The following is a 24,702-nucleotide window of genomic DNA, read 5'->3' as shown; positions in this document are numbered from 1 at the left end:
CAAGCAATTTAGAGTGGTGTCAATTTCACAATTTCAGGAATTTGCCTAATTCTTACAAATAATCTTCTAAAGTACTTAAAAGCCATTTTTTTGTAAGAATCAGGCAAATTTCTTAAACTATTCTTAAATTTGAGTTGAACGAAATGAATGTATGGCTTTGAAATTCGGGAGTTAAATTAGGGACTTTTTTTTTTAAATAAGACGCGTAAATGGATTATCTGACTAATTCATTCGCATTCGTGAGTGTGACACGAAGTCGATCAACACGCACTTACAACGACGAAAGGCTCTAATAATAAAGCATCACTGTTTTGAAATTATCTTAAAGAAAGACTAAAGCTATATATCTGTAAGAAAATGGGTAGAAGAAGAGCTAAACGAAAAGCTCCACAAAAAAAAAAAATCCTTGGAACTTTAGAGAATCAATTTAACTGTCCATTTTGTAATCATGAAAAATCTTGTGATGTTAAAATGTAAGCGTTTCGTTTAAATTAATTACTGTAAAACTTGTTAAAATTGTTTTATTTTTATTCACTTTTATTATCTGTGAGGGTAAAAAGTAGTATTAGAAATAAAATATGAAATAAATTTGAATAGGGATAAGCAACGAAACGTTGGACATATATCGTGCAGAGTGTGTTTGGAAGACTTCCAGACGCCAATTACATGTATCCTTTTTATAGTTTAAAATCATCATTTGTGAAATATTATCATTATTATTTTGATTTTTAAGTTTAAATATTATTACAATTTCTAATAAATTTGCTTTATATATATATATATATATATATATATATATATATATATATATATATATATATATATATATATATATATATATATATATATATATATATGTTATTTTGAAACAAAAGTAAACTCATGAAAGTAAGATTCCATTAAAAAGACAAACCCAAGTGTAAAAGTAGTGAAATAAAATATATGAGTAAAATATCCAATTGCAAATGTTATCACCAGACAAATTTAACCTACTCAATTGATCACTCTGATATTGGTCAAAACAAAATAATGTGTTTTCAACTGGAAGGCCTTCTCTACTTTCTTAATAGGTTCACTAGTAAAATGTCAGAGGCAAACATTATGACTTGTAATTAGTAAATGTTTTATTAGGTCAACTTATAAACATCTGAGACATGAGAAAATTTATGAGAAATAACTTTCACCATATCAGCCAAGTTTAAAGGAAAACTTAACAGTTCAACATTGTTTGATGAAAAAACAGCACAATTTTTATCTCTAGTACAAATATCTTCACAATGTCCTTTAATATAAACAATTATGAAGAATTTGAGAAAAGTAGATGCAAAAACTTTAGTGTCATTAACTTTTTTATGGATGGATTATAGCAGCTACAGTCACTTGACAAAATACTCTTAAATATTTTTATGTCAATTGATTTAGGAAAAATTAACATTAAGTTTAGACTTACAACAGTATTTACAGCAGTTACTTTTAATTTGTTGATCTTTTCTAAATTGACAAAGCTTATAAAGATCTGATTGTTTTGCACTTCTAGGAATACATATTGTTGTGAGCCCGCAAATTAATACAACATTAAATATTAGGCTTTAATCAAATATAAAGTCACTACAATAACAATTTTAATCTAAGTAAAATGCGATAATAGAATTAATGATAGAACGCAATTGATATATATTGTTCGCTGAAGTGTCAAGTTTTAAATCGACAGGAAATGATGTCATGTTTTCAAAATGCGCTATAAATACAACAGTCTTATCCACTTTTGAATTTGTCCATGGGAATTACTCCTATCAATGAAAGAAATGCTGAACTAATAAGTAATTTAGTCGTTTAGGTATTTAGGTCTTTTAATATTTTGTCCTACTCTTGAGAATGTATTGCTCTGTGCTTCTACGGTAGCAGGGCTTTGAGTATTAAACTGGCCGGGTATGCCTACTTCCGGTGCTTTGGTATTTTTGATACCATCCATTATACTAGGTGGGGTTGAAATTATTTCACTGGTTTCCTTTAATACATACCGCTCTCCATTTGACTGATCACAGGTATCGAAGCAAAGGCCTTCATATATATATATATATATATATATATATATATATATAAATATATTATACATATATATGTATATATATTTATTATATATATATATGTATATATATTTATTATATATATATATATATATATATATATATATATATATATATATATATATATATATATATATATATATAAAATACTCATATATATATATATATATATTTATATATATATATATATATATATAAATATATTATACATATATATGTATATATATTTATTATATATATATATATGTATATATATTTATTATATATATATATATATATATATATATATATATATATATATATATATATATATATATATATATATATATATATATAAAATACTCAGAATTTTCGTTTTTTCGAAAAAATATTCGTCTACATTATTGTTGGCTCCTTCAAAGTAATCCCCATTTGATACTATGCGCTTGTGCCAGCGCTTCTGCCAATCCTGTAAATTCTTCTCAAACTTAATCTTTGGGATAGCCTCTAGTTCATTCAGTGATGCACTTTTAATGTCATCTATGCTTGTGAAACGATGGGTTTTAAAAGGTTTTCCTCATTTTTGGGAATAAGAAAAAGTCACACGGAGCCATATCTGGTGAATAAAGAGGTTGGGGCATGACTATGGTGTTGTTTTTGGCCAAAAAATTATAAACAAGCAATATGAGTGGACAGGTGCATTATTGTGGTGCAAAAGCAATGGATTGTTTTGCCATAAATCGGAGCATTTTTTCGGATTGTTTTATGTAAATGTCGCATAACTTTAAGGTAATACTCCTTATTAACCGTATGACCTTGTGATAAGAACTCATGATGAACTATGCCATTATAATCGAAGAAAACAGTAAGCAAAACCTTAACATTTGATCAAACTTGAGGTGCTTTTTTTGGTCTTGGTGATTCAGGGTATCTCCATTGCGACGATTGTGCTTTAATTTTGACGTCATAACTGTACACCCATATTTTATCACCCTGTTATGACCCTTTCAAGCAAACTTGGATTGAAAAAATGTTATGACGTGAGCCAATTGATATGCCAACATCAGCAACTTCTCTTATTGTTATTCGGCGTCTTATTCATCTTCAATGTCTTTGCAACCATCTTGGAAACACCTATACCACTCGTAAACACTTGTTTTTTTCATAGCAGACTCACTATAGGCTTTTTGCAACATTTTCACACACTTAGTTACACTTTCATTTTTTACGCAAAATTTAATACAAATTCTTTAACTCTTCAATTCTTCCATTTTTTAAACAAGCAAAAATAGCTGAGCTCATTTAAACACGTCAAACCCTAGCGACTACCACAGACAAAGTAAACAATGAATATAGCTGATAATTTAATATACTTTTTGGCATGTATACCAACTCAAAAAAAAAAATGCTGACAATCGGACTCTCAAACCTGCAAATTTAAAAATTCCGGGTATTTTTTGGACACACCTCGTATACATATATATGTCGTATATATATATATATATATATATATATATATATATATATATATATATATATATATATATATATATATATATATATATATATATATATATATATATATATATAAATACATACATACATCATTATCCTTGTTTATTTAGTAGTCTTGGAGTTTTTTGATATTATGTAGCTTTAAGTATGGGTAATTCCATATCAAATCAGCAGTTTCATGTCACCCCATGTCTTGGATTTTGCTAATTTTTTTTACGTTATAGGGTTTTCTTATTTATGCTGACAGCATTTTTTGAATGATGCTTTTTTGTCGTTAAATACCAATATTTTATGAACAAAATATTTATCCTGAAATTTGGTACATAGACAATTTTCTGTATAGTGGATACAAATTTCAAGTTAAAAAAATTATTTAGACCACCTTAGTTACATGTAAATTGAATAATGAAGGCCTATATTTTGGGGTATTTTGATGGTCAAAATACCCCAAAATATAGCATAATATGTTCAGAAAATATACCAGTTTGAATAACATAAATTTGTTGCAAAAGATAGGTAATATGTACAAATGATACATTAAAGTCATTTTTGACATTATATAAGAAAAAATGTCACTATATAAGCAGTGCTAATGTGATAATTGTATATAGAAACAATCTTAGACTGCAGTTTATGGAAATGTGAATGTTAACTTAGTAGATTATTGCACAAAATTTTTTTTACATGTAATACCTAATGAAACAACTAAAATTTAATCTCAAAAAGTGCTAAGTTGGCACTAGTAAACCCATATATTTTTAAACTCCTATAACAAAGAGGAATAAGATGTTTTTTAACTAAATTGTGCCAACTTAGCACTTTTAAACAGAAAAAGTAAAAGTAATAACCCTACCTCTTTTGTTTAAATTTTTGTAAAATATGTTAAAAAATAATAATGCAAATAGTTTTACATTATTTTGTACATATTTTTTAAATGGGAAGATGTATTCAGCAAAAAGTGTATGTCTAGAGATTAAAAAAAGGTTTTTTGTCCAACACCTCTACCCCTACCCCTACCCTTTTATTTTTGACCAAATTTAATCTAGTTAGTACAAGGGTCAAATCATTATATTTCAATCAATTTAAAGAAAACTTTGTGGGTCACCATTTCTGATTTTCCTAATTTTTACATATTGTTATGTGCATTATGTAGATAGGTTAAATTTGAAATTTCAGACTTCCAAGTACAACAGTTCAGAAATTATAGCCTTACAAACAGGACACAGTGGTCCCCTTGATTTACAAATGGTCAAAACAGGCTACTTTAGAGCTGTATAACTTTTTTCTCGCTTTCAACAAGTGTCTCATTTTTTCTAGAACTATTTTCTGGATAGTTCTCTCTTTAAAAAAGTGGTTTTTATTAACTTGTGTTAAATTAGAAAAAAATTATGACCTCCTCAACTTTAGAAAAAATCCTAAAATCGCTAAAGTATTCCTAAATGAAAATAACTGTAGCATTATTCTATTCATTCACAAGTCTTTACAGATAAGTTTTCTGATTAGCTACTACTGTCTGCAATAAATGGGCAAAATGTAGGCAGCTTGTTGCAGTTTAGAACTTAAATATATCTAAAAGCAATATATCTAAAGTCAACTTGCCTAAAAAGTTCAATATTCAGCCATTTTGAGATGCTTGTAAATTTTAATTATATGGCAGTGCCAAAGTAATTAATATTAGTTTAGTGTTGCGCTCTCCTATGTAAAAATCGGGACAATGGTCACCTTACATAAATATTTATATACATTAATACGTATTTTTGTTATAAACAATAAAAAGAAAATTTTATGAAATTTTCAATATTTTGGTCTTAAATTATGACCTAAATACTCTGCAGCAAAATTATTTTTGAGTTTTTCCAAAATTTACACATAAACCCTTTCCAAAAAGTCCTTAATCAACCCCATAACATTTTATGTTCAAAAGTTATAAGCTAATGTCCGTGAAAACAGCTGTTTGGCCCACTGTGTGGGGGAGGGGGTGCAATTAGGTATTTTACCATCCCCATTTCCCTTTTTTGTTAAAAAGACTAAGATAAGTGACCTTGAGATTTTTTTGAGTAGTAAAATTGTGCCAATTATACATAATTACATACAGTAATATTTTAACTATATTTGAAAAAATAACATACAAATAATTGTATGTTATTTTTTCAAATAATTGTATGAAATTTTATATATATGACCATTTTGTTGTAGATAGGGGATCAATGGTAGATAAAACATGATTTGATGGGACTCAACAAATATCTTCCTGTGCTAGCCAAGAAAAACTTATTGCCATTGATAGCGATATCTAAATATTTTCTATAAAAAAATAAACAATTTTTTTTATAAAACTATAATCAACTCAGCACCATTGTAAAGAACATATGAATATAATTGAAGGGCTTATTGTGAAACAATGATAAGCCACACTTTTTTTAAAAATGAGTTATTATCATTTTTATAATCATAAATAGTATACACAATAGCCAAAAAGATATTAAGGCATAATTCTTAAAATTGGAGCTATAATTATAAAATCATCTTACTGCAAAATGTGATTTTATAGATTTAAATAAAACTTGAAAGTCATTTTTCTCAAATATTTGTTTTTGTGGCTTGTCATTGTTTCAAAATAAGCCCTTCAATTATTAGTTTATAAATTAATTTTAAATTCATAAAAAAAATTTCTTCTTAAAAAAGCATTTTGTCAGTATACAAGGGAAACGCACCAAGTCCAAAAACATCATTTTGAGATAATGAACAAATACGTTTTTGTGTAATAGTTGAAATAAAAAATATTAATAGCTCATTAATAGTTCATTTGTTAAATTTGTGTGGCATATCAAACAATAGAGAATTTAAAATACTAAATAGTGGTATAAATAACTCCATACTGCCAACAATGGACTTGCATTTACAGTCTGGACATTTGGACAATTCATTTACATTAATATACTAACGATTTGTTTATTTTATTATTTCTTTAGTTTATTTAATTTGAATCATTTTAATCATCAAAATAGTATCAAAATTGACTTTTTTTCAATTTTCTTGTTTTTAAATATATTACAGTATTTAAATATTTAAATAGATTACAGTATTTAAATAGATTACAGTATTTAAATAGATTACAGTATTTAAATATTTAAATAGATTAAATAGATTTCTTTTTCAACTTGAGAAACTAACTTTACTTTTGCAACTCTAAAGTGTTCTCTATGATAATAGCAAACTAGTGTAAGCAATTTTCCACAATCTAATAAACCAGTTCTCCATAGTAACTCATGTTTTTCATCACTTGAAAATAGTGATAGGTCTAAAAGACCTTGTCTTCTTGTTAAATCTTGCTTGTGGCAATCAACATTACATTCTAATCCAATAGAACACCTTTCCATAATTTTCCAACTTTTAAACATATTCAAAATCTGATTTTGAAATATTTTGCAAAATAAATCTTTTTTAGAAATACCAATAACATTATTTAGTTTATGGAAAATTATTTCATTTGATTGGTTGTGTCATATGACTTCCTCTAATACATGATTAAAAGTTAATTATATTTTATTTACCAATCTTATATTAATCATATAACATTCATTAATTATTTAAGTATATATAAAATTACTGCAAAGTAACAGGAAACTAATATTAACAACATGAAATCTAAACAAAGCATTAAAATAATAATGAGGAAATTTATAAAATTTATAAAAGATAAAAAAAATTAGCTTCAATAAATAAATTTATTACTTCTAGTTATTGCTTCATGAGGCCTCCAAAAAGCTTAAATAAAAAACTTTTATTGGTATAACAAAATGAGAAATAGAATAATAAATTTTTTTGTTTGAGGGGGGAGGGGATGTCTGATTGCAGTTTAACCCCCTCCCTCTTCCCCATCCTTTAGCCTAACCCTGGTGCAATTATAAAGTATGAATTTATTATTGCCCTCAAAAAGACATGCAACATAAAGTTAAGATTTATTGCTAATTTTGTCAAATAAATTAGCATTACTTAAAAGACTATTCAGAAAAGTCACAAAATGCAATAATATATTTTTCATTAATAGTGATGTTTAATACCTATATTGTAAGTTGCAACAATGCCTCAAAAAAAATTATTATGATGACATCACCTCCAAAACTTTGACAAACAAAGCCGCTGAGAAGAAAAACAAATTGAGCGCAGTACTACCGCGCACATAGTGGGGATCAAACTCAGAACTTCTATCTTATGAGGCAAGCACTCTACCTCTACACCACTTCCCTTATTTGTTTAATAAGTTTGACTGAGGTGGTATTAAAAAGTTGTTTAAATGTTGCTGTAACAAAATAGATATAGTTAAGAGAGTTTTTTATAGTATTTCAAAGAGTTTTTTTTTTTAAAATAGTCTATTTCAAATACTATTCAAAGATATCCAGTTGTTCAAAAAAATCTGACTGCTCAATATTTGTAGTGAAAAACCGTTTTTGTACTGTATAAAGTATGCATTTATTACTAGAAAACATCTTAATTCACATGAATATTAAAGAATAAAGAAGTCAGTTTAAAACTTGTTTAGTATTTTAAATGGGCTTTTTGAACTTTTTTTTATTTGTTGTTCTAATTCACTCCCAACAAGGCTGCAAGCAATTACTATCAAATCAGAAGTTACTAGAAAACAAAGACTTGAGTTGAAGAGCTTGGAAATTATTGACATAACATTTAGGATGTAATCAGAAGTGAGATAATGACAAGCTCAAAAAAGAAGTAACCTTACCAGATGCTGACTTTGCAATCGATTGTGTATATGGTTTCTATTAAAGATCACTAGTGAAGGATAATCCAAGAAGATGTAAAGAAAAGGACTCAATAAGAGGGTTGCCATTTGTTAATATAGGAATGTTGACAGTATTGCAATAGTTGTTTGCAGTAAATAACTCAGTTTTGTTTGAGTTAAAATTTACAAGCCACTGCAAGCCCTAATCTGTTGCAGAAGTGAGATCAGGTTCAAGATTGGCTGCCTGTTCTAAGTGATCAAAGACTTTGCCAAGACAAGATATAAAGTTGAGTCATCAGCAAATAGAGCCAATTTAAATGTAAGGTTGTCAGGTACCCCATAAGTTACTGGAAATGAAGAAGAGTGTGTTTGAGTATGACTTTAATAAAGCGGTTATAAAGAAATGATTTGATAATCTCAAAAACTTTCCCAGATACACCATATGAAGCAAGTTTATGGAGAAGACCAGCATGCCAACTTTTTGAACGGCTTCTATTTTTCAAATCATTTTTCAAATCATTATGTAAAGCATTATTTAGGTATTATTTTATGACACCATGCTTTTATTATGGTTTTTCTCGGATCTGCTAGTGTTCTCAGGCAGGTATATGTCTGCTAGAGCCCAGTCACACTAACATGTATGTATGTATGTATGTATGTATGTATATAAATATATATATGTTTGTGGATAATATGACAATAACTTTTTACTAATGTTTACTTTAGTTTTAGAATAAATTGAATTTAAAAGAAACGTTAATTTTTCATAAAGTTTTAAGAAACTTTTAAATATCATTAATTTAAAATAAAATTAACTTTATAAAAAGCATTAGTTTAATGGATATGCAATAATTGCTTAAACATATTTATTTCCTTAGTGTTATTATAAGATTTATCTGAACCTGTAGATGTTTTTGGTGATTGGATTGATGCTTGTGAAGAGGCAAATGCATAATATGTAAGTTGTTTATTTCTTTTTGTATAATTACCTTAAAAATAACAATACAAGATAATGTGTGTATACATGTGATTAATATAAATAACAATATAAGATAATGTGTGTATACATGTTGCAATTACTTTAGTTAACAAAAGTTAAATATAATTAAAATTTTCTATGGTATAGAAAAAATAACTTTCCTGAGTTTTAATATGTTTTTCAATTTGTAATTTGTATGTATTTTTAATATTATTTTCAAATATTACTAACTAAATACTAAATTTGAGGAATTAAGCAGTAAAAAATAATAAAATGTCAGTTTAAAATTTGAATAATTTTTAACAGATATTTTAATTTTGTTAACAGTTTTATATATAAAGATAATAATAAGATTTCTTATCACTGTTAAAGCTGATATGAGGAGGTTAAAAAAACAATATAAAAAACAGTAATTAATTAAGGAAATGAATGTATTAAAACAAGTGTCAATAATAATGTGGTTGTTTTACTTTTTTTTTAAATATTTTTTGTTAAAAAATGAAAAAAAATCGTCAACAAAAAAAGTTTTATTTATTGTTAAAATATAATATAAAAAGCATATTCATGTCATCATAACTTTGACAATATAAACCTTTGAAGAAAGGTTCTTTGATGGCTTAATTTTTTTTGTAATACTAATATCTGTTTATGCCTTGCTTCCATTCCATACATATTTTATGGCAAACTTCTGATGTCATTTTCACAGCTTTCTCGAAACTCTGAGCATGAAAAAGAAGAACCAGTAACTCGAATTTAGCATGAGAAGACAGAACCAGCAACTCTAAATGTTTTTAGAGTCAGGGAATTTGTACTATAGACTTTATAATTTGAGAAGTGATTTTTCCAAAGTCCAAGTAAATTGATTTTAAGAAATCAATTTACTCTGGTTTTTTATAGGCTTACAACAACAGAACACATTATTTAGACCAAGAGTCTATTAACTTATGTGACACTACACCTTTCGAAAATTTACTCCTTATTTGGTGAAGCTGATCTTGCATTTCAGGAAGGTAAATACCTTTAGTCCAAGTCACAACAATCGAGTTACCAAAGTTAATTATCTAAAAAAACTTAATGATCCAGTTTTCCTCTAAGTATATTTAATGTTGAAATTTCATCTAAAAACTCTAAGAACATATGCTGAAGAAATCTTTGATCACTACTTAAAACTTATGATGCCTTTTCAGGGAAATGCATGTTATGTTGAAGACTGCTAACTTATGAATTCAACTTCAGGGAAATCTTGAGAGTTTAAACAAATTGTAAACCCAAGTTTTACTTATAATCGATTTGTTAAGTTCATTGTATACTGTTGCAGAATATTTCCAGGTTGTTTTCAAATGATTTGATTGTGATGTATTTGTTGAGAATTTTTTTTTTTAATCTACTTCTGATATTTTTCTTTTCTATCAAAAAATTAGTTTGCCTTATTAACACTCTTACAATCAACAGATCTAAGTGGAAACAACCCTTTAGGATAAATTTAAATTTTTAAAAAATTTAATTTTTAAATAAATTTAAATTAAATATTGTTATAAGGTATGATTGTTTCTCTGGGAAACACAATATTTTAATGAATGGTACAAACCAAAAATTTATTTATTTATTTTTTTTTTTTTAACATCTTCGCTTCCAACAAGGCTGCAAGCAGCCACTAATTAAAGTTGGAAGTTACTGTAAGAGAAAAGATGAAGATTGCAGAGCAAGATAACGATTGACAGACAATTTAAAAGATTGCAAATTATATGAATCAGGAAAGCAAGATGAAGGAAGCGAATTCCAAAGAACTGATGTTCGAGGAAAAAAACTAGACGAATAAGCGTTTTTGGAGCACTTAGGAACAGTCACAGAAAAAGGATGACACTTAATTGAATGACGAGTAACACGAGAATGAATTTTAGTAGATGGCACAAGAGACGCTAGCTCTTTAGAGCAGTGTCCATTATAGTATTTGTAGAAAAGAGAAAGAGAAGCAACATTACGACTATGTGATAATGGTTGAAGGTTGGCTGCAAGAGCAGGTCCAACTATGTTTACAATGCGTTTTTGCACCTTGTCTAAAAGAGAAAGGGCATCATTAGAAGATCCGCCCCAGATATGGCAACAGTATTCCATACAAGGCCGGATTTGAGATTTATAGAGATAGAGAATAGAATCCGAAGTAAGAAAATGATGAGCTTGATAAAGAGATGCAACCTTAGCAGATGCTAATTTTGCAACTGATTTGATATATGGTTTCCAAGAAAGATTGGAAGTAAGAGTTAATCCTAGAAGATGAAGAGTAGATGACTAATTGAGTACATAATATAGGAACCGTTCATAAATATAGGAAGATCTAAATTATTGCGATAACGATTGGCTGAAAAAAATTGAGTTTTATCTGAATTAAAGTTCACCAGCCACTGTGAGCCCCATGCTGTAGCAGAAGTGAGATCCTTTTCAAGCTCAAATGCCCCCTCCAAGCAATCAGAGGGTGTTGGTTTCTTATCACGACAAGAATAAATGGTAGTATCATCAGCAAACAATGCCACCTTAGATGTGAGAATATCTGGAAGATCGTTAATGTAAATTAAAAAGAGTATAGGGCCAAGGATAGAACCTTGAGGAACCCCTGAAGTTACAGAATAAGAAGAAGAGTGTTGTCCATCGAGGACAACTTTTATGCTACGATTGGAAAGGAAGGATTCAATGATCTTAAAGATGTTGCCGGATACACCATAAGTAGAAAGCTTATGGAGAAGACCAGCATGCCAAACTTTATCAAACGCTTTTGAAATGTCAAGAGCGATGGCCTTAACCTCTCCACCTTCATCTAATGCACGATAAAACCTGTCAGTTATTACTGTTAGCAAATCAGCTGTAGAACGGGAAGATCGAAATCCATATTGATGGTCAGAAAGTAAGTTATTAGATTCAAGATGAGAAATTAAGTGTTTGTTAATTAAAGATTCAAAAACCTTGCTTATGATAGGAAGAAGACTTATGGGACGGTAGTTAGACGAATCAGATCGCTCCCCAGAATTTTTGAAGATAGGGATAACAGATGCAGCTTTCCAGCAGGCTGGAAAACAAGACTCTGATAAGCACTTGTTGAATAGTTTTGAGAGTATTGACGACAGCTCCGGAGAACACTTCTGCAAGACAATAACAGGTATGTTGTCCGGGCCACAAGCTGTAGAAGAGTCTAGGCAGGAAATCACTTTAGATACAGATGCTGGAGTGATATGAATGTCAAGCAATGGATCAACCTGTTTGTTGGCAATATCAGGTAGAACGCAATTAGTGGAATCAAGAGATAATATTAATGAAAAGTTTTTAGCAAACAGTTCGGCTTTGTCTTTAGGTGAGGTGACAAAGTCTGAACCATACAAGAGAGGTGGAATTATAGATTTACCCTTATTATTGATATTATTAAAGATTCTCCAGAAGTCACGAGAGCCTAATTTTTGAGATGAGATACGAGATTTCATGACCTGAGAATAACGGGTTTTGGCGTTAGACAAAACCTTTTTACAGTTGTTTCTAGCAGTAATAAACAGACGTCTGCTTTCTGGAGAATTGTTTTGCTGATAAATATGGAAGTAACGGTTTCGATTGGCAATCGCAGCAGCACAGTGTGAGGAAAACCATGGAGGAGAGTGAGGCTTGACCTGGAATCGTCGAGAGGGAATAAAAGATTCCATGCCAGCCTGAATCCATGAAGTTATGTAAGAAGCACATTTAAAAAAATATTAAATTTTCATAAATAAAAATACAAATTGTCTCATTTATTTTAAAACCAAAATGTCTTGGTTTGACCAGAGGTAGCTTTTAATTATTCACAGACAACACCGTTTTACAAAAGATTTCAGATTTAGCAAAGAATGTCAGTAGCATAACTAATATGATAACTATTTATTATTGAATATGCAAGATGCTAAATAAAGCATGCAGTACGTCTATACAGCATAAATTATCTTAATGATAAGATTATATTTCTTGGTACGATTATTTATAACTTTATTAAAAAGTTTTTTTTATTCTTTCAGTCGGGCAAATTATTTGATGTGTTGCACAATTTTTTTTCTATGCGCTTTACAAATTTGTAATTACAAGAACAAACAAGTAGATTACATTTTCCTCTACACACTTTACAACTTTATAGTTACAAGAATGGACAGGTAGATTACATTTTCTTCTACACACTTTACAAATTTATCATTTCAAGAAGGAACATATAATCTACCTGTTCATTCTTGTAATAATAAATTTGTAAAATGTAGATTACAGTTTCTTCAACACACCTTACAAGTTTATAATTACTAGAATTAACAGGTAGATTACATTTTCTTCTACGCACTTTACAAATTCTACATATTTTATAAATCTTCTACATTTTTTACAAATTTGTAATAACAAGAATGAACAGTTAGATTACATTTGCAAACTTACACATCAAAAAAAGTATCTAAAATTTTCTCAATGTTTTTATTACGCTTAACTTTAAAAAAAGCTTTTTGATTAATCCGCTTTCCTTTCATCATTTATTAGTAGTATTATTTATTTATTAACTTTACCATATATTAGTTTTCAAACAGTGGAAAGTTTGGATTTTCAGTCTGCCATATTTTATTAAATCCATTGCTATCATTTTTGCAATTCCATAATCTTTTAAGTCTTGGTTGATGTCTTTGAGAAAATAGTTTCATTTAATAATTTGGCGAATGGTTCTTTACAAATAGTATAAACTACTAACATTAAGTAGACACCTAATGACAATTATTAAAATAGTAATGGTAATAATAATAAAAAAAAAATATATAATAATAATAATAAATAATTTTTTTTTTTTTAATAATTCACCTCCCCAAGACCCAGAAGACCAATACAGATGAGGAGGCTACTTAATTGTGGTTATAACCCTCTCTCAATTCTATTACTCTGAAACACGAAACTTGACAAACAAGGCCGCTGGGCAGAGAAACATGTTGAGCGTGGTACTACCAGGGACGTGGTGGGGATTGAACTCAGAACCTCTCGTTTATCACTACACCACTACTAATAATAGTAGTAAATAATAATAACCTGTTATTTTAACAATAGTAACAATAATAATTATGTAGTAATTATAATAATTTCAATAAATCAGTATAACTTTCCATACAACAATCATTTTTACATACAAAGTAATAATAATAATATAGTATTTATAATAATTTAAATAAATCAGTATAACTCTATACAGCAATCATTTATACATACAAGGTTACAGTTACAAACATTAAAAAACTGAAAAACATAACAAATAACAATGACGTAAAAATAACTACTGCTAAAAAAAATTATAAAAGTTTAGTAAATATATTAGTCATAGTTATTATAATATAATAACCAAAATATATTGCAAATACTATGGCTAAATAAATAAATAAAATATAAACAGAAAAATACTGAGAAAATTAAAACAAAAGTTACAAAAAACATTACAAACAAAACAAAAAATTATGTTAAGTTCTTTTGGCAACAAAAAAAAAAGCAGCATAAAATTAAAAATGGCTGAAATGAGTATAAAAACAAATAATTTATAATCATAAAAAATTATATATCACACTTTAAAAATAATTTATAACCAAAAAATAAAACAATGATAAAAAAATTAAATAAAACTTTATACACTGAAATTATTCACTAATAAATAATTCACTAAATTATAAACTAAAAAAAAATCATTACTACATGACCGCATAACAGCATAACTAAAAAATTAATGGTAAATAAAGAATCTTAAGAAATATATGAAAGAAAACTAAAGAAATATTTGAAAGAAAACTATATACTAATATATAAACTAATACTATGAAAAATAAAAAAGTCTTGATTTGTTTATCTTTTTTCAAAGTATAAATAGTTTTTTTTCTTTCTTTTTCATTCTTTTTATTTATTTTATTCATTACCTTTTTTATCACTTCTATTTTCAATACTTCTTTACTTATTTTCTTTCAGATATTTCTTTTTCTTTTCTTCTTTTAAAACATTTATTTCTTTTTAGTTTATTTTATTTTTCGTTTAATTTATAAATGTTTTCTTTTCCTTTTTTTCTTTTTTCCTTTTTAAAAAAGTTATTTTTATAAAATATATTGCTGTAAATAACGACTTTAAATCATTCAAAAAATTTTTTTTGGTTATTTATTTTTGTAATAGTGTGAAAATTCAAAGCAATTTTCAAATGTACCAACCAAGGAAGAAAGTGAAGAAAATATTTGTATTAAAAATGTTTAATATAAAAACAAGATGAGCAAATTCTAAAAAAAAAAAATTTGATAATAAAGTCTTTATAAAATGGCTATGATATGTTATTAGGTATCTTAACTGGTCCAAAAATCCATTTCTAAAATCGACCTGCCCTAATGTATATGTTAAAGAATAATAAATGAATATTTGTAATAATCAGATGTATTTACAATACATCTGGTTTATAATCAGATGCATCTAATCAGATGTATTTATAATACATCTGATACATCAATATGTTAAAGAATATTAAATGAATATTTGTAATAATCAGATGTATTTATAATACATCTGATTATAGGTCGTCTGCAAATGGCTTCACACAATGTGTGTGTGAGAGGTGGGGTAAGGAAGAGTTATTGATTTTGTATTGATTATACACTATATTTGTCTATCCATATATAAGTCAGTGAATGAATGTCCACTTTGCTGCTTCTAGGGCTTTATCAGTCAGTGATATAGCCTCTGCTTATCAAAATCATATATTTATTTTCAAAATATACTCAGAGGTTATTGATCTGTTTTGTCAGACAAATAGTCATTGTTTTTTATTCAATTAAGTCGAAACTACTGTAGTGAAAAAATTTATATCATAATTAAAATCACACAGAAAAATTTTTAGGAGGGTGTACAAATTTCAGTTAAGAGGGGTTGGTACCATTTGTTATCTAAAACTGTAAAAATTGTGCGATGTAATTTATGAACGACCTTATTGCCAACTTTTATTTAAAAAGCTTGGTTCTGAATACTATGAAATATATATAAATATAATATATTTATATATATTAAATCATTATACTTATTAAGGATTATTATAGTTATAAATAATAATTATAATAAAAGCAAATTATTTTTTGTTTTGTTTTGCATGTTCTGTTTTTGTTTGAATCAGCATAGAATTCACGATAATTTGTCAACACTTCGTCATTGAGTTTTTGATTCATCATCACAGTGCACAGGACAATGCTCTGAGACCTTGCAACGCATCCTTAGAATTTTTTTTTGTTTGTTGTCAGAAGATTCTTCCTTATTTCAAAAATGTAAAAAGCAACTTTTTTCACCGGGGGCCTAAGGAGAAATCACATATTTTAGGCGAGTGCCTTGTAATTTTGTTGTTCAAGATAGGTAAGTAAGAGCTATGTGGCATACTCAAATTTTTAGTATGTTAATACTGGTATCAAATGAGAACGATTTGCAAAAAGTTTAGGTAATTGGAGCTAACCCAACCCTGTCCCGACTCCTAATTGCCCCTTGTCTTGACTCCTAATTGCCCTCTTTTTTTTTTTTTTTATGAGACTACATCTCCTAAGATAAAAAAAAAAATTTAAGTTCTATCAGAAATTAGACCAAAATCTTTCAACAGATTTCAAGTTTCATCAAAAAATATCTTTTTGTTTAAGATTTATGATTATTAGTTTTAAATTTCACAAATTTACCCCCTGAAATAACTTTAAATGATTGTAACTTTCAAACAAGAAATTTTTTTTGATGAAATTCAAAATCAATCTATGAATTTTAATCTAGTTTAATATAACACAAAATTTGAAAATTCTTTTAAGGAACCATACTCTAGGGGTGGGGAATTAGGGTTAGCTACAATTACTTTATCACCATAAAAAAAAATTTCTGGTCTATGTGGTTTAATTATTATTTATATTTTGCATGTCATAAATCTTCATATCATAATCAAGAAATTATGTCAAACAATTGTTCATAAGAGGTTAATATTATACTTTTTACAAGCTACCTGCAAATTGAAAGCTACTTTAAAAGTGTTTGTAGTTGTAAGCAACAACTGCAATTTTTAGCGCTTCAATATAGTTAGGGCTTTGTTCTCCAACTTCTCCCATTTGCCAAAACTGATTGAAATCCTGGTAAATGGATTCGAGACTTTTTCGGTCCTGTAATCTAAGCCTTCAGAATATAAAATGCACAAAATAAGTTTTAGTTTATTTAATGAATAATCGTCATAGTTTATGCAAGTTTAAACTTGCATAAACTGTTGTATTATTGTAATAATAAGTATTTAATTACTATTATTATCATTAAATAATATAATTTTAATTTTTTGTCAAACTTAAAACTTATTTATCATACCGAAGACTCCACCTTTCTTGTTGATGAATTCGTTGTAATGTTGCTCAACTTTGTGTACCTTCAAAGGAATTGTAGCCCCTAGATTTCTATAGCTCATAGAGAACTGCTCTATATCTTCGACATAAGCTTGGTGATTTTCCAAAATAGCCATGGACTACTTTTTCAAAATCTCTAAGTACCTTAATGTATTTGGATACGGGATCTCCATGACTGGACTCCTGAAAAAACAGCTCAAAGCTGTCTATGTTTTTAAGCAACTTATTGCAAGCATTGCCTTCCGAATGATGCTGCCCTTGGTAGGATACTCTGCAGGTGTATATCGTAGACAGATATCTGTTAACAAACAGTAAACCACACTCCTTGTTTTCATACAGATTTTTTTCAATCTCTTTTAAAATTTTGTCTATAACACCTAAAAGTATATGTTGACTGGGAATATTTACAAGCTCTATTATTTTTTTTTTGTCCCATGTTAATAAAGGGGAACAACATTTATGAATTTTTAATTTTGCACAATCAGATATCCATTGGTGGTATAATCTGCACAAAGATTATATGACCAATGGATATCTGATTGATGGATATCTAAAGAATAATGATCAGCTTTTTGAATGTTAGGAGATGAGGTCATGCAAAACGGACGAGGGTGTTTAGATGTTGCAGTTTGTTTCCTAACCATTTGAAGCAAAACCTTTAGATCTTCAGATGTGTAATCTAAGGAAGAAATGTTCAATTTATCCAAAATTATCCGCAGATTATGGTATTTTTTGTTCAATAAAGGCAAAATGGCCAGTATAATATTTTATGTACACTTGTATCTTTGAAATCTTTGAACGCATATCCGTCACTTTCTCAATTTATTTGAGATTTTAATTATTTTTTAACTCTGGTTTTAGGGTGATTGATAGAGTAACTCTAAGGAATCCTTGCCCTCCATTTACACCTAATTTGATATCAGCATCATTTGTTTCTTGATGTCTGTGATGAAGCAACATTGCTACAAGCTCTTCAAAGTCTTTGCAACACACCATAGGAGTATCTTTTTACCAATTGATTATGAATAAAAATTCAAAATAAATGATACAGATTGCATTCAAGTAATTTTAAAAAATTGTAGGTAATAGATTACTTACCTGTTTGTTTTCATTTACTCCTAATAATAATGGGAATTTATCACCATCGAATAATTTTCCAATCAGCTGGTTGCTCTCCGTCAGTTTAATATGGAAACCAGATTCCACACTTTTCCGTCCTCCTTCAAAGTGTGCAACTTCAATCATATTGTGATTACTTAGAAAATTGCATAAAAAAAACATGGCGGGCATGTTTTTTTTAATGCAATTTTGTGATGTTTGTGGTAATACTTTGGTAATTGGGACAATGTTTGCGGTAATACCGCGGTAACGGTAATGACTTTTTGCAAGTCATCCTCATTTAATACCAGTATTAACGTACTAAAAATGTGAGTATGTCACATAGCTCTTAGTTACCTATGTTGAACAATAAAATTATTAGGCACTCGCCTAAAATACGTGATTTCTCCCTAGGCCCCCAGTGAAAAAAATTGTTTTTCACATTTTTGAAATAAGGAAGAGTCTTCTGATAATAAACAAAAAAAAAATTCTGGAGATGTGTTGCAAGGTCTCAGAGCATGTTCCTACGCACCGTGTCATTAATTAGACTTAATTAGTTGAGTGAAATATATTAAACAGAAAATAAGAAACCAGTTTTTAAAAGTTTTTTGCTTTTAGATTTTAAGTGGTGAAATCGTTCAACTCGAAAAATGTTTGTTGGAAGAAACTGTATTTATGTACAAATAAAAAACTCTTTTGGAATTTCAAACTATATTTTAAACGCGCAATTTATTAAAAATTTGAAATTAGAAAAGAAGTTATTAATAAATAATATTTATATAATTATATATTTATATAATTTTTTGTAATTATATATTTTAATGATTATATAATATTATTGAGCTATTTGTAAATAATGTTTAGAAGTCCTTATATGTAGATTGTATTGAGAAATTTAAAGATATGTTGTCACCATAAATAGGAAGATATTTGAATTTAACAAATATATGAGCGATTTTTATATTTCATTTTTTAAATAATAAAAGACATTGATTTGGAAAATTTTATATCGCTATGTAAAACATTTTTTTTGTAAGTAGAATTTGTTTTTAACCTCTTTTAAGACATTATTTGACAAGTACCATATTGTATCTAAAAATCGACTAAAAAAAAATGTTATTTTGGGTCTCGAAAAAACGCAAAATTTGATATTACTTTTGTAATTATTAATATAGATTTATTTATTTGTTATTTTTTATTTATTTACTATTTATTTTTATTTTAAAATTTATTTTATATATTATTATATATGACTCGATATGTATGGGATACATAATATATGCTTTGTTATATCAATTTGAATGTTCATATTCATATTGATATAATGTAGCGTATCATATGTATCACAACTTTATAATGACTCAGCATTATTGTTTCAGCATTATAGTGGATTTGAAGTGAGTCTATATAAGCGATTTATTGGAGTTTTGCTCATCGGTTACTTATTGGACCATTAGTAGCAACCACTATAAATGACAAACCGATAACTTTTTGACATCTCATAGTCGCTAGTCATCGTCTAGCCACGTTTGGCGGCTGCCTCTAATGGTCCACTAAGTAACCGATGAGCAAAAACTGCAGTGGACCGCTCAAAATGCCAACAGGTCCACCGAAGTTCCGATATAGAATGTTTGCTGGAGATACATATAACTTTATATACTTATAATAACATGTACTTAAAACCAAAGTAGACAGTGACATAGGGACGGTTCCGCGGTAATGGGGGCAGTTTTGAAATAAGTGAGGGTACTGCTGCAGTAATGGGGACGATGTTTGCGGTAATACCGTGGTAATGGGGACGATGTTTGCGGTAACGGTAATAACTTTTTTTTAAATTAATTTTTATTATGACTAGCGTTTGGACAAACGAGACAAAAAAAAACTTATTTCAAAATCAACTAGAATAACTTTTATTAAAAATTCTTGAACAACTGATGTCTGGCCTAATTTTCAAAAGGTTGAAGTCAACGGCATGTTTGCTTCACATGTTAAATGTATAAACTGTAATTCACTTTTAAAATGGAAATCTGTGACGGCACTAGTGGCTTAAAGGCTCACATAAAGGCCTGCATTAGACATAAAGATGATAGGACTATAAGTCTTTTAAGTATGCCGAGATTTTTTTCTGGAATAGGACTAGCTTCAAACAAAAAAAAATTCATAAAAACTGAACTAAATGATCCCATTGTAGAAATGCGTGCAAGATATATTCGGTATGTAGATCTAATTGCTTATAATAATGTTCCAATAGAACTATGTAGGGGAGAACTTGCACCCTTGATCCGTAAGCACCTTTGATCCTATAGCCTTATCTCCTTACTTACATAACTTATTAAAGAGGGCTGATAACCAGCGTGTTATAAATATCGCATCTTCAAAATTAATTGTGTTTTGGTTAGAGAGTAGACCACTATTAAATTTATTTCTAAAGAGTTTGATTTTGATGATAAAAAGTAATTTTTTTACTTTTACAAGGAACCCCACATCTTTAATATTATTTTGAGTTGAATAATTTTGCTTATGTCATTTTGTAAATAAACTATTCACCTCTTGTATGGTTGCTTTTGGTAAGCTATGGAAGCATCTAATATGACAAAAAAAAAATTGAGCGGGTTAGCACCCTTGATCCTAATGCGTTTATGCATCTTTGATCCTATGATCAAAGGTGCATACACACACACAAACAAAATGTTTAACCAATAAAGTAACATGTACAATATGTCATATTGTTTTAAATAAATTTTTTTCTTCCAAAATGTAGCCTTAAAAGTAGATTTTATACTATTTTGTGTTTTTTTTTGTCCTCCTAATACTTTTATATAATATAATTGTATTCACATATATATATATATATATATATATATATATATATATATATATATATATATATATATATATATATATATATATATATATATTCATATATATGTGTGTGTGTGTGTGTGTGTGTGTGTGTGTGTGTGTGTGTGTGTGTGTGTTTGTTAATAAAGTAGATTCTAATAATTAAAAATCTTTATAAATGTTCTTCAAAAAATTAGGAATATAGCAAAACTATATAAATATTTTTCATTTTTTACAGTTAAATATGGTGTATCATAAAAAAAGAAAAACTGATAGACCACCTAGAGGTAAAGTTAATGAAAATGAAATGCGAGCAGCTGTTAATGCAGTTCTTAATGGTGGTACAGTTTATCGGGTATCTAAAGAGAGGGGAATCAATTTAATGACACTTAAGAGATATGTAAGGAAATGTCAATTAAATCCAAGTACAGTCTGCAAACCTAACTTCATTACCATGCAAATCTTTACCAACGAAGAAGAAACATCTTTATCAGACTCTTTTAAGGGCTTCAAAACTTCACTATGGATTGTCAACCAAAACAACACGAAAACTTGCCTATGAATTTGCAATGACTCTTTCTAAGCGCATTCCTAAATCCTGGAAAAGTTTACAAATTGCTGGGAAACAGTGGCTTCATGGTTTTATGTTACGTAGGAATGAGTTATCTTTACGAAATCCAGAAGCTACTAGTATGGCACGAGCAACTGCTTTTAATCGTTATACAGTCGGAGAATTTTTCACCAATCTAAAAGATGTTCGTCTGCGACACAAATTTCAGCCACAAAACATATATAATGTTGATGAGACAGGTCTTACAACCGTTCAAAAACCAGTTAAAGTAATTGCTGAAAAAGGAGATAAACAAGTTGGAAGGATAACTTCAGCAGAAAGAGGGACATTGGTAACAGTTTGTTGTGCAGTTAATGCAATAGGAAACTCAATCCCTCCATTTTTTATTTTTCCAAGAGTTCATTTCAAAGGAAGTATGTTAAATGGTGGTCCACCTGAATGTGTTGGGGTTGCAAACCCATCTGGCTGGATGAATTGTGCAATGTTTTTCGAGTGGATGAAACATTTTATTCAAAATGTGAAATGTTCACCAGCTAATCCAGTGCTTTTACTTCTTGACAACCATGAAAACCATGTTTCAATTGTGTGTTTAGATTTAGCTAAAAAAAATGGCATAACTATGCTGTCCTTTCCACCACATTGTAGTCACAATGTGGTGGAAAGGACAGCATAGTTATGCCATTAGATCGGTCAGTTTATGGGCCTTTGAAACGTTATTACAATACAGCCTGTGGTGATTGGGTTGTATCTAATCCAAGACCGATGACCATATATGATATAGCTGCAGTTGTAAGGAAAGCTTATGCACAAGCTTTTACTTTGTCTAACATTTCTGCAGGATTTGCTGTGGCAGGAATTGAACCCTTTAATCCTAACGTATTTTCTGATAATGAGTTTTTGGCTTTATATGTAACAGATTGTCCAGAACCTATTACTGCTAACCCATTTCCAGGTGTTATTGATCCAGTTTCTGCTATTGTTCATGCCCCAGCTTTTAATCAATCATTGATGTCAAGTCTGTCATCAGGGCCAGCTTGTAGTGTATTGCCAATTCAGCCTATATCTGACCCAGTTAGTCAACTATCCAGTGTTTCTATTAATATCTCTCATCAAACAAGTCTAGAAAAAATTAGGCCATTTCCAAAAGCTGGATCAAGGAAGTTCATTAAAGGACGTAAGCGTCAGCGTACCCGAATACTCACAAACACCCCTGTTCGAAATGAACTAAATAGGCTTCAGGAAATGAGAAAAAAGTCTCAGTCAAAAAAGAAAAAATATGAAACGCAAAAAGAGATCTTCATGACAAGGAAAAGAAAACTTGATCTTGAAAGTAATGAAAAAAAAACCGTCGAGTCTCAGTAAAAAATAACATTTTTTCATTGATTTTTTCTTTTTAGAAAGATAAATTTGTAGTAAAATTAATAATAACTTTATTGGTATTTATTATAGACATACTTTTGACGACTTAAAAATAATTCTTACACATTTATGGTATAAGTTTGATCTCAGAACATGTATACACACATAGGATCAAGGGTGCATATAGGTAGGATCATGGGAGCATACTGGTATACACCCATGATCCCAATTGAGGGTTCTTAGTTTTTATAATTATAAATCTACTTAAAATATCCTGGTAAAAAAAAGATTATTGAATTATAATAAGGTATAAAATTTGCTATTATGTACTGTTACTTTAGAGATCGAAATGAAAACATATATTCAGTAAATTGGCCTGATAGATTTTTAGGATCATGGGTGCATACTCTCCCCTATATAATAAATAAAATATATATGCGTATTGTATTAAACATTTGTTTTTAATAAGAATGAAATTGTTGTAAACGTTTAACATTTATAAAAGGATGTGCCTGTGCCATACTTTATTTTAATATTATGAGAATTTTCCTTATGGCATTGTATTTTTTTTAAAATTTGTCTTTTTTATGTGTTATAAAATGTTTAAAAAAAAAATGAAAGTGTATATTAGTATTAAAAGGAATATTACAATATGTTATAATATTTGATAGAAATAATAATTTCACTGGCGGGGAAACCTAAAAGGAATGGGGTGGGGATGGGGACAACTTCTGTGGTAGTGGGGATGGGGACTGCCACTGCGGTAGCGGGGATGGGGACATAATTTGATGAACGAGGTGGGGATGAGGCTAAAAAACCCGTCCCCATGTCACTATTTAAACTAAAGGCACACTATCCTAAAAGAAAGAGCGAAAAAAATGTTTTAAAAACATTTTAACTTAGACGGTGAATCAAACCCACAAATGAGTTGAATCGGTGAAAAGAAGAACAGTTATAGTCCAATATTTTCATTTCGAGATAATCAATGTTTAAGGTGGCTCTAAGGTTAAAAATTACTATAACATCAAAAAAAAAATGTAATGTTATCTTATTTAAAATTTATTCTAGATTCAGAAAATATATATCTTTTTATACATTCAAACTCAATGTTATGAGTAATATTCATTTTT

At 28.6% G+C, this 24,702-nt stretch overlaps 1 protein-coding gene across 1 annotated transcript; it reads left to right on the top strand.

Annotated features, from left to right (window-relative positions):
- Positions 1–230: 230 nt before the first annotated feature.
- Positions 231–19,747, top strand: LOC100213097 (transcription elongation factor 1 homolog). Its single transcript, XM_065817119.1, has 4 exons — positions 231–473; positions 598–668; positions 9,213–9,280; positions 19,420–19,747. Exons 1-3 carry the CDS (start codon positions 358–360, stop codon positions 9,275–9,277), a joined length of 252 nt encoding a protein of 83 aa, XP_065673191.1. The 5' UTR covers positions 231–357; the 3' UTR covers positions 9,278–9,280; positions 19,420–19,747.
- Positions 19,748–24,702: the final 4,955 nt, after the last annotated feature.

Source organism: Hydra vulgaris, chromosome 14 (genome assembly GCF_038396675.1).
Source record: "Hydra vulgaris chromosome 14, alternate assembly HydraT2T_AEP".
NCBI lineage: Eukaryota > Metazoa > Cnidaria > Hydrozoa > Anthoathecata > Hydridae > Hydra > Hydra vulgaris.
This window is presented reverse-complemented; position numbering and strand designations above follow the sequence as displayed.

Excerpts from the sequence above, each read along its gene's own strand:
- LOC100213097 (XM_065817119.1), top strand. The coding sequence starts at position 358 with ATGGGTAGAAGAAGAGCTAAACGAAAAGCTCCACAAAAAAAAAAAATC. Across the intron at positions 474-597 it reads AAATCTTGTGATGTTAAAAT|GGATAAGCAACGAAACGTTG; the intron begins GTAAGCGTTTCG and ends AAATTTGAATAG. Across the intron at positions 669-9,212 it reads CTTCCAGACGCCAATTACAT|ATTTATCTGAACCTGTAGAT; the intron begins GTATCCTTTTTA and ends TGTTATTATAAG.